The sequence below is a fragment of the Prenolepis imparis genome, unplaced genomic scaffold (genome assembly GCF_030444845.1).
Source record: "Prenolepis imparis isolate NDT839.2.m4 unplaced genomic scaffold, iyPreImpa1.0 SCAF_1, whole genome shotgun sequence".
NCBI lineage: Eukaryota > Metazoa > Arthropoda > Insecta > Hymenoptera > Formicidae > Prenolepis > Prenolepis imparis.
Genome location: NW_028141159.1, coordinates 27,089,333 through 27,101,724, shown reverse-complemented (window position 1 = coordinate 27,101,724; position 12,392 = coordinate 27,089,333). Strand labels below are relative to the sequence as shown.

Genomic DNA, 12,392 nt, shown 5'->3' with positions numbered 1-12,392 from the left:
TAACGTAAAAATTACTGCTCCGGCAAGATTCAAAGTAGGATGTCAGGTACGCGTGAGTAAATTCAAGACCATCTTCGAAAAGGGTTTTACGACAAATTGGACTACCGAAATATTTAAAATTATCAAAGTGCAGAAAACTAATCCCGTAACGTATCTACTCGAAGATTCGCGCGGAAATTCCGTCGCCGGAGGATTCTATGAGTACGAGTTACATCATGTTGCAAATCCCGATGTATATCTCGTGGAAAAGGTTTTGCGGAAGAAAGGCGATGATGTTTATGTGAAATGGTTGGGACTGGATAAATCACACAACTCTTGGATACATAAAAATAATGTATTGTAAAAATTGTTTGAAATATACAATAAATATATAATAAATATAAAATAAATATACAATGAATATAAATATAATATAATAAATATATAATATATAATAAATATATAATATACAATAAATATTCTAGCAAAATATAATTTTATTAAAAAAATTTAATTCACAATGGTACCTTATAATGTCCCCATGGTAATGTTTCGATGATTTCAGGTACGATATACCGCTTATCGTCGTACGGACTAAGAGCAATTTTTGTTTCGCGAATGGTGTATACTTTATGCAGCTTGGATCTTATGCAAGACTGCTGACGCGTCATTTCAATATCTTCATTCAGACACCGCGTATAATCGTCGAATGTTATCGTTCTCGCAACAACGTTACTCTTGACTCCTTTTACTTTTTTGGTATCTTTCTTGTCATCCACTCGCAAGGCATACATTTTTGTTCTAAGCCCTACAAATTCGGTCATTATCGCGCCGTTGTTTCCATCTTTCATTAGACCGGGTACCTTTTTATTCACGAGCGGTATACCGTACGCATTGTCCACAGCGTAATCGCTCGTATCAAATTTGCTCACGTCGCGCTTCATATTCTCATATACATCTTCGCATTCAATGTGATATATTAAGCTGTCTGTGTCGGTGTACATTACCCGACATCTGTCCCGATACAGCGGTGACATGTACTCGTGAAGAAATTCGTATAAACATGTTTTGGTGATGTCGAGTATGCACATGCCAACATAGATTGGTTTATAAAATTTTACCTCGAGTTTGCGTAATTCGACAGCGATTAGATTTTCAGAAAAGCTGCTTCTACTGTGAAAATTTGGTTTCGCAATCATTGCCTCTGCACCGTATCGTCCATTCCAATGTGTGATGAGTTTTACATCGACACGATTACGCACATTTTCCATCGTCTTAACAAATACCGCATTATTCATTAATTTGTATAAATTTTTTTCAAAATCATTTTTCGCGTGTGTTCGAAATTTTGTATTAAGTTCGATATAATTTCGGAGAAATGGAGATTGAGTGAATTGTAATGCGCGATGTATTTTTGTAACGCGAAGGCCGTGTCGCATACATTGCTGCAGGTTGCGGTAGTGTATGACATAACGCTTCTTATCATATAGCGTTGCGAGAAGCTTATCTTCCCGCTTGCCGGGCGGTTTGTCACGTGTCGGGCAAAACGGTAGGTCAGTGTGCGTGTCGTGAAGATGTTGTGGATACTCTAAATCTATTTCGAGGATATAGCCTGTATGCGAATCAAGCGCTATTGACGAGATGTTGAAATTAGATACGTCGTCGACCCATCGAAAATCGGCATATGGCAATGGTTGGCACATTGCCCATCCGCATAAATTATTTACATCAAAATACATGAGATATGATGATAGTTTCGATGGATCGTACGACTGCATGTACTTATTATTAGCATGAGCGTATCTGTTGGAACATTGACTTAGACCGCCGCGTATACCACGTTCGATAAACATAACCATGTCGATATCGGTAAGCAATTCGAACGTAATATTTGTATGTTTTAACATGGCGTCCCATGTACCCGGGAAGAATATAATAATACGCGGGGTCGAGTCCATTGCTTTTGATACAACTATCGCGAAAATTTTCAAAAATATCTTCTAATAACAAGACATCAATTTTTAAATACAGATTGCTATATTCGCCTAGCGTTCGAAGGGAGAATCGGTTCCAGACGTTCTCGGCGTGCGCGTAATCGCTCTCGGATACTGTGTCACCGGTCAAGGAACTGTAGAATGATTCGCGCGGCGGTAAACACGTATCTTGCAACTTGTCGACACAGTCTATATATTCGTACGGAAAGACGCCCTTCCCTGTTAATAGATTGAAATTTTCAATCGGTAAATTTTGAAATTCCGAATGTAAAATTTTGAGATTGTCTTTATCCAAAAAAGATGCCAATTTATCGAGACTTGTCGTGAGAAATTTATATGAATCGATGAATCGTAATTTTATGCAAGCTTTCCAATCTTTATCATCGTTGGTACTATTGACAGTTCTTGTGAATGATATATATTTTTCTTTAGTTATCGGAAGTAATTCAATGCTCCCTTCAAACGCTGTAGCTATATCCTCGATAATGAAATGTGAGTCGTAACCAGATAAATTATGAAATACTATTGGAATACAAAAAGAGTTTTTATAATTTAGATTGCAATTTGAATGCGCGGGACCTCGGTACCGGCCAGTCAGATGGCAATGATCGCGTACGCGTGTATCATCTTGCGCAAACGATTTTTCGCAAATGTGACAATGCGTTGCGCTATGAAATTTTTCCCACTTGTTTGATGTTAAATTTACCATGGGGACGTTAGTTGCTAAAATATTCTTTACGCGTATCGCTAAATTTTGTAGTTGTTCGGAAAACCACGAAACGCAATCGGTGCTGCAACGAGAATTGTATGCGGATAACGAATTGTTGTACGAGCAGTGTACATAGTATCCGATACTAAATACTTGATGATGTTGAAAGTTTTTTTTTTCTTCCATCTTTGCCAAAACGCATTCCAAGTCGGCGTACAGCACAAATGGAAGCCGCTCTTTCCTGGTGTAGTTGGTGAAGCTGAGCCACTTGTCTTTTTCGCTCGGTAACCGGATAGCGCAGTCGTTCATCTCTCCGCAGTCTACCGTATGTGATTGCAGTTTGTCTTCAGATCCGAAATAATGCATACATCTGTAAAATTACAATTATAAACAATTTTATTTTATATACATATATAATTTACAATAAATATACATATATAATTTGCAATAAATATACATACTGATCGCAGATATATGTCTTGTGACCATGTTTGCTCAATTGTGAGCTGACAAGTCGGGAGAGATTCTTGATGCATGTGAAATATCCAATGTTGTTGCTGTCTTCCACGTACAGCAAGTTGGCGTGTTTCTCTCTCTTTTGCTCCGAGAGACGCATCGGGATGATGCCGTTCTCAATACAGTAAACGTTGATGGTGATGTTGTTAGCAAGTTCAAACTTTTTAATTTGGTTTAATGTCATCGGAAACTCAATGTCTTAGAGATTGAGTACTGTCGTATAATGAGGATATGAAGATTCTAGTTGCACATTTCTTTCGGCGGGATACAGTGCAGCGACCACAGCCCACGCGAAACATGCATTGTCTTTTGATTGCACGTTCACCACCGCTCTTTTCATCATTATTTCTCGCGGTAATTTAATGTGGCATCCCGCACGCATTGGATTATACTTGTTTATATTTACAGTCAAATCAATTATCCGCGACAATGCCCAACCACTATCCCGTTCTTGAAACTCTTCGAGAGATGCCAATGTGGGCTCGATAATGCGATGTTCGTACCACTCGCGTAGGTTGGACGTGTGAAAGATTTCATAGTTTTTAGTATTAATTGATTTATTGGCGCCCTTATCACCCGACACGAACTCACCATTAAACACAGTGTTCACTTTCACATTAAAATGTTTTTGCATAAATTGTTGCATGTGTCTGATCACAATGTCTTTGGCATCTTCGAGAAATTGACGAGGTTCGATGTGATTATAGTTTATTACCGCACCAGTCAATATGCGGCTTTCAAACGCTGTATCAATCTCACGCCAAAATAATCTGTTTTCTTGCGTACTGCATCCGGCACCTGTGTGTATGAAACGTCGGCGTACCAAATTTTTCAACCCTTCTAGGCGAGCAATTTGGGCGACAAGTGATTGTCGAACTCTAATCGCTAATCGTGGGCGTTTGATTCGGCTTTGTTCTTGCAATGATTCGATGTATTGGTCACATTGCTGCTCCCACACAATGTATTCCTCCACCGAATTCACCCTTGCTGATTGCTCCAACAAACTTGCTTCCAATTGTGCCATATTTCTTTACTCGAGATGCACTTCTTGAACCTCTGACAAAGATACTGACAGAGTATGCCTCCTTACCTGCATTTTTATTTGATCACTGACACTTGAAAAACTCGAGTATGTTGCGATTTTGTCACGTGCGGCTCATCGGCCTTGAAATTGATACATTTTTTACATCTAATAGTTCATCTGAAGATGATATCATAACAGCTGTACATTGGCGCTTAAAAATTGCAATTTTGCAAATCGGTGTGATTTTGTCACGTACATTTTGAAAACCTGGGGGTGATGTCATAGCAGCAGCCGTACATCAGCGCTTGTGATACATTTTGCAAATCGGTGCGATTTTGTTACGTACATTTTGAAAACTTGGGGGTTACAGCAGCCGTGCATCGGCGCTTGAAATTTTGGATATGTTGCATTTTTTCGATGATTTCATTGAGGATGATGTCATAGCAGCCGTACATCGGCGCTTGAAATTGTGAATATGTTGCATTTTTTACGTCTAATCATCTGAGGATGATATATGTCATAGCAGCCGTACAGCGGAGCTTGTAATTTTATATATGTTGCATTTTTACAATGATTTCATTGAGGATGATATCATAGCAGCTGTACATTGGCGCTTTGATACATTTTGCTAATCAGCTGATTTTGTCACGTAGGTTTTAAACCTGGGGATGACAGCAGCCGTGCATCGGCGCTTTGATTGGTTGAAAATATTATCGCGTCAGCAATAATTGCAGTTGCAATGCAACAATGTAAAATTGTAATAATAATTATTTAGTATTGCGTTGATTACTTGAGTGAAAGGTTCTTTTAAGCAGCATGAATTATTACACTCCGAGAATTCAGGAGAGCGATGTTTTGTGCAAGAAGAAATGTGATATGTAAGTTTTAATACTTTTTTTGTTAAATAATGATTTTTAAATAACCTCAAATTTAGAGCGCTCATCGTGCGGTTCGTATTCTTGGAAGAAGATACGCCCTAACATTAACATCATATAAATATTTGGAAATTGGAATCAGCGTTGGAAATATATCTTCTGTGGAATTAGCTCTCGGAGATAATCGAGGCAATCAAATAGTATTACCTATTGAAACGTGGAAATCGCTAATGCAGAAACGAGCAGACATTGAGCGGTTAACTGAAACTCCACTATGGATTCGAGATCTAACACTCGAAGCGGTTAACATGTATACTTCAAAAATTATAAAAATTACATCATCTGATAATTCTTTGTACATGAAGCCATCAACGTTACTACATTTATTCGATTTCGAAAAATGTATTGATTATATGTATTCCTGGCTGTGTGAGAATACTCATAGTGTTAATGAAAAATTTAAGCAATTTGTAAATATTTTACAATGTGATAATATCCGCGATGTGAGCAATGCCGCAAAGGCGATACGTGATAGTAATATGTTTAATAGCGAATCATTTATAGATTGTGAATTGATAACTTGTGCTATAAATAAAATTATTTATAATGCTTGCAACAAATAAATTATTTTACTGTTAAACTGTGTTTAATTATTTCTTCCCTGTCTGATATACATAGTCGACAAAACTCTCTGGAGATGTAGAAAAATGATGAGCTGGATGATACTCCAGTTAGAACAGAGAGATGAAGAGATGAAGAGAGATGTAGAATAAAAATCAAGAGGGGAGCAACATTATAATATATGTGTCGTGTCATAGAGTAGCAGACTTATGCTCGTGCTGTGCGGTTGCATGAAACTGTAAGATATACTCTAATTGAAGGGAAAACGTGTTGCAACTGTAGATGCTCCCTAAATCAAATTTTATCGTGCAGTGTGTGTCCTATTTGCACACATTAAACTGTTAAAAATTGGAACACTTAAAGTGTGAATTCTGCAAATGCTGTGAAGATGGTAACTCTGATTAAATATATTGCATCGCTGGAAGAACTTGTGTTAAAAATTGCTGCTGCGATGGAAAAAAACATTTTAAGGGGAGGAATGCGTCCGACTGAAAGTGATAAAGTGAGTTATCTGTTCTGGGAGTTAGATTGCGATGAATGTATCGACTTGTTAGAAGGACAATGCTCACAAGAACTATTGACATTTGTAGACCTGACAATAAACCCGAAAAACTTTTTAATTAAAAATTTGCAATCACGGACAGCTCGAATCGCGCGACTTGAAAGAGAAAGAAAATTTCTACGCAAATGTTACTTAAGCGTAGATACCAGTGTTCCTGCGCTTTCGACACACACTCCGGTGAATTCAATCGTCCAGATGATACATGGACGAGAAATAGGTTTGAGAAAATGTCATACAGCTACTCTACATAATCAAATATCTCATAATTTCCTAAAACCCACATAACCCTAAGTTTCGTCCCCGCGGAACCAGGGTATCCCTTGGAGATTTCCCCTGCGATACAAAAAAAAAAAAAAAAGATATCGCAATTTCCTTGTGAGCATGGCGACTTCTTTGAGAAGGAATAAATGTAGTAAGTATCTCTTTAAATTTATAATAAATAAAAAATTTTAAAGATTATTAATATTTTTTGTGTTATACAGGAGTCCCGCCCAGCCGTCGCCTCCACTTGCTGCTTCAACCACCATCACCTCATCATCACCATCACCATCGCTCAACACCGCCCCACATCCCCTATTTATATTTTACATTTTATATTAATTTATATTTTATATTTTATATATTGTATATTTTATATTTTAAATTCACACGCACATTTTGTAAATACATACACACACACACACTTATCAAATATAATTATTTAAAAAACAAAAAAAATCTATTTGCTTTAGAATAAGATCCCTACCTCTTGTTTCTTTTAAAATTATTAAATAAATGTATTTATTTTAAAATTCCTCTCTCCCCTTCCTCATCCTAAAAATATTAATTTAAAAAATATTAAAAGAAAAAAATATTAATTAAAAAAATTCTCTCTTGCGAACGCCTCTCTCTTTGCGTTCTCCTTCGCCGCGTTACCTCTCTCGCGTGCGCCTCGCGACATCTCTCTCTTTCTCGCGACCGCTATCTCTCTCGCTCTTGCATATACGCCTCTCTTGCGATATCTCGCTCGCGTGCGCCTCGCGCTCTCCTTCGCGTCATCTCCTCGCTGTGCTACCTCTCCATCTCGCACTATCTCGCGACCGCTATCTCTCTCCTTCGCGTGCGTCATCTCTCTCTCGCGTTCGCCTCGGGCTCTCCTTCGCGTTCCTCTCTCCGCGCGGACCCCTCACCCATCAAGCTCCACGCGGTCTTTCGCGGTTTCCCTCTCCCCGCGGACCCCTCGCCCACAAAGCTTCACGCGGTCTTTCACGGATTCCTCTCTCCTCGCGGACCCCTCGCGGACCCTAACATCGTGGACGCTTCCCCCTCCCTGCGGACCCCTCGCGGACCCGGCACCAAAATCGCGGACGCTCCCCCCTCCCCGCGGACCCTTCGCGGTACATCGCGGACGTTTCTCCCTCCCGCGTGACGTCATTCCCCCACCCGCGTGACGTCATTCCCCCACCCGCGTGACGTCATTCCCTTTCCCCGCGTGACGTCATTCCCCCGCGCCGTGGGTTCCCCTCGCCCCTCACCCCCCTCATTGCCCCGTAGTTAGAATCGGCCTAGTATACCTACTATCAATGTTCTGAAGAACGAAGAAAAATATCCGGATAACGAATATCACCAGTGCATTTTCTACGCGATCGCGAACTCGGTCTACGCGGAACCAGTAAACACATCGTCAGACAAAGAATTATTATCGATACTGAACCTCCCTCTGATTGGTCTTACTACATGAGACGGAAAATATATAAACGGACGTGGGATGAATGCAAGAGAGAGGAAGAAGATTATGCGATCCATGAGGTGTCACAATATAATGAAATAGATCATTATGCGACAAAAATCGGCAAAAAGATCCAATTTAACTTTCACAGAGCTCTATACATTAAAATTATAGATATTGGAAGGTGTGTGGAATTGCTGGTGATGAATAATTTGCGTAATTCGAAGTATGACCGTTGGCAAAATCCTAACCACCTAACAATGTTCCAAAAAATGTGTGACGATGATAAGGATGAACTTGAACAATACTATAGAAAATATCCCACGCTTCAACCGTCATGAATATATGCTTATGCATTATCGCGTTCAAGATAGTGAACGGTATTGTTTCTCGTGTGGACAAGTCACGTGCAAGTGCTCCGTAGAAGAATGTGATGTGATTTAAAGTGTGTGGGGGAAAAAAAATGGAAAACATCGACTAGGAAACTGAACGCGACCTGTTGGAGCGGTCCCACCAAGTCGCCACCTTGGGCGAATATTTTACATGGTTGCAGCGTTGCGAAGAGTTTATCGAACAGCTCGAAGAACGCAGCCGTGTCAAGCGTCAGCGATTTTCAATCGGAAATAGACAATCTTTGGTGGCTAGAATCGCGCGACTCGAGAGTGCAAAGACTCGATTACAGACAAGGTTTATATCTAGTGGTGGTGATTATAGTGGTGAAAATAATGCGGAAAGACTCGTTTGGCGAGAGATTGATACCTTCGAAAGTCGCATCTTGACCGGTGCGGTAATAAACAATAATTACATCGAACCTCGTCAATTTCTCGAGGATGCCAAAGACATTGTGATCGAACACGTGCAGAAAGTAATGCAAAGACACATTAATGTCAAAGTGAACACTGTGTTTAATGGCGAGTTTGTGTCTGGTGATAAACGCGCCAACAAAAGTGTTAATACAAAAACTATGAACTCTTTCGCACGTCCGATTTACGCGAGTGGTACGAGCGCCGCGTTATCGAGCCCACGTTAACATCGCTAGAAGAATTTCAAGAACATGATAGTGGTTGGGCATTGTCACAAATAATAAATTTAACTGTAAATATAAACAAATATAATCCAATGCACGCAGGATGTTATCTAAACTTGTCACGAGAAATTGTGACAAAGAGAGCGGTGATTAATGTGCGATCAACGGACAATGCCTGTTTCGCGTGGTCAGTGGTGGCCGCTTTGCATCCAGTTACAAAATATAGTGAGAGAACATCGTCATATCCGCATTATACGGCGGTGCTAAATCTCCAAGATATCGAATTTCCAGTGACTTTAAATCAAATTAAAAAATTTGAACTGGCAAATGATATCTCCATCAATGTATATAGTATTGAGAACTGCATTGTCCCGATATGTCTTTCGGAGCAAAAGAAAGACAAACATGTCAACTTGCTGTACATACAAGACAGCAACAGCAATAGCGTTGGACATTTCGCGTGGATCAAGAACCTATCCCGGCTTGTCAGCACGCAATTGAGCAAACACGATCACAAGAAGTATATCTGCGATCGGTGCGTATATATATATATTTATTTATTGCAATAAAATTATATAAAAATTATATAAAAATAATCGTAAATTGTAATTTCTATTTTACAGATGCTTGCACTATTTCGGATCGGAGAACAAGTTACAGTCACATACGATAGACTGTGGAAAGATAAATGACTGCGCTATCCGGTTATCAAGCGACAAGGACAAGTGGTTATCTTTTAACAATTACACCAGGAAAGAGCGGCTTCCATTCATAGTGTACGCCGACTTGGAATGCGTTTTGGTAAAGACTAAAGATGCCAAAAGTTATCAACATCACCAGGTATTTAGTGTTGCTTATTATATACATTATTCGTACGACGACTCGTTATCTGCTTATAATTCTCGCCGTAGCGCCGATTGCGTTTCATGGTTCGCTGAAGAACTTAAAAATTTAGCGTTACGTGTAAAGACTATTTTAACGACAAATGTCCCCATGGCGAAATTAACGCGAGACGAGTGGAAGAAATTTTATAGAGCGACGCATTGTCATATATGCGAAAAACCATTCGTACAAGACGATACACGCGTACGCGATCATTGTCATCTAACCGGACGGTACAGGGGTCCCGCGCACTCAAATTGTAATCTAAATTATAAAGAATCTTTTTGTATTCCAGTAGTTTTTCATAATTTATCAGGTTATGACGCGCATTTTATTATCAAGGATATGGCTATAGCGTTCGAAGGGGAAATCGAATTACTTCCGATAATGAAAGAAAAATATATTTCATTTACAAAAACTGCTAAATTGACACAAGAAAATTCGAAAAATCATATCAAATTACGTTTTATCGATTCATATAAATTTCTCGCTACAAATCTCGATAAATTGGCATCTTTTTTGGATAAAGATAAACTCAGTTTTACAGTCGGAATTTCAAAATTTACCGACAGAAAATTTTAATTTATTAACACGGAAGGATATCTTTCCATACGAATACATTGACTGTGTCAACAAACTGCAAAATACGCGTTTACCACCGCGCGAATCATTTTACAGTTCTTTGACCGGTGATATAGTATCCGAGAGCGATTACGCGCACGCCGAAAACGTCTGGAACCGATTCTCCCTTCGAACGCTAGGCGAATATAGCGATCTGTATTTAAAAATTTATGTCTTGTTATTAGCAGATATTTTTGAAAATTTCCGCGATAGTTGTGTTAAAAGTTATAGTCTCGACCCTGCGTATTATTATACTCTTCCTGGGTATACATGGGACGTTAAAGTATACAAATGGGAATGTTAAAGTATACAAATATTCCATTCGAATTGCTTACAGACATTGACATGGTCATGTTTATCGAACGAGGTACGCGGCGGTTTAAGTCAATGTTCCAACAGATACGCCCGTGCTAATAACAAGTACATGTAATCGTACGATTCATCGAAACCATCAGCGTATCTTATGTATTTTGATGTAAATAATTTGTATGGATGGGCAATGTGTCAATCATTGCCTTATTCAGATTTTCGATGAGTCGACGATGTATCTAATTTAGACATATCATCTATCGCGTTCGATTCGCCTATAGGCTACATCCTCGAAGTAGATTTAGAATATCCGCAGCATCTTCACGACATGCACACTGACCTGCCATTTTGCCCGATACGCGACAAGCCACCCGGTAAGCGGGAAGATAAGCTTCTCGCAACGCTATACGTTAAGGAGCGTTACGTGATACACTACCGCAACCTGCAGCAGTGTATGCGTCACGGCCTTTTTATCGTATAGATACATCGCATATTACAATTCGTTCAATCCGCATGGCTCCGCGATTACATCGAACTTAATACAGAATTTAGAACTCATGCAAAAAATGATTAAGAACAAAATTTATACAAATTAATGAATAATGCGGTATTTGGCAAAACGATGGAAAATGTGCGTAGTAGTGTCGATGTAAAATTATTGACAAAGTGGGACGGACAATGCGGTGCAGAGGCAATGATTGCGAAACCAAATTTCCACAGTAGAAGTATCTTTTCAGAAAATTTAATTGCCGTAGAATTACGTAAACTCGAGGTAAAATTTTACAAACCAATATATGTCGGCATGTGTATACTCGACATCTCTAAAACGTGTTTGTACGAATTTCATCATGAGTATATGTTACCGCTCTATCATGACAGATGCCGGGTAATGTACACCGACACCGACAGTTTAATATATCATATTGAATGCGAAGACGTGTATGAAAATATGAAACGCGATATCGCCAGATTCGATACGAGTGATTACGCTGCGGACAATCATACGGTATACCGCTTGTGAATAAAAAGGTACCGGGTCTAATGAAAGATGAAAATAACGGCGCGATAATGACCGAATTTGTAGGGCTCAGAGCGAAAATGTACGCTTTGCGAGTGGATGGTAAGAAGGATACAAAAAAAGTAAAAGGTGTCAAGAGTAACGTTGTCGCGAGAACGATAACATTTGATGATTATACGCGGTGTCTGAATGATGAGATTGAAATGACGCGACAGCAGTCTTGTATAAGATCTAAATTGCACGAAGTGTATTCTCTCAGCGAGACGAAAATTGCTCTGAGTCCGTACGATGACAAGCGGTATGTCATACGTGATTCAACTGACACATTACCATGGGGACATTACCGGATACCTTTTTAAAATGTAATATAATGTAATATAATGAATATAATGTAATATAATGAATATAATGTGTGTGTGTAATATAATATTATGTAATGTAATATATTATACTATTGAAATATTAATAAAGATTTTTGTGCATATGTATGTATTTCATATTTCATATATTGTAACGATTATTGGAAAGGGTGTATTAATAAAGATTT

General features: G+C 39.0%; 2 protein-coding genes across 2 annotated transcripts; one reads left to right on the top strand and one right to left on the bottom strand.

The window, feature by feature from the left end:
- Positions 1 to 2,567: 2,567 nt before the first annotated feature.
- Positions 2,568 to 3,298, bottom strand: LOC145938909 (uncharacterized). The gene is made up of 3 exons (XM_083042800.1): positions 3,144 to 3,298; positions 2,680 to 3,052; positions 2,568 to 2,600 (listed from the first exon to the last, which is right to left on the bottom strand). The coding sequence occupies exons 1-3, from the start codon at positions 3,296 to 3,298 to the stop codon at positions 2,568 to 2,570; spliced, it is 561 nt and encodes a 186-aa protein (XP_082898926.1).
- Positions 3,299 to 9,107: 5,809 nt separating this feature from the next.
- LOC145938901 (uncharacterized) lies at positions 9,108 to 11,308 on the top strand. The gene is made up of 4 exons (XM_083042788.1): positions 9,108 to 9,550; positions 9,639 to 9,855; positions 10,825 to 10,885; positions 11,109 to 11,308. The coding sequence occupies exons 1-4, from the start codon at positions 9,108 to 9,110 to the stop codon at positions 11,306 to 11,308; spliced, it is 921 nt and encodes a 306-aa protein (XP_082898914.1).
- Positions 11,309 to 12,392: the final 1,084 nt, after the last annotated feature.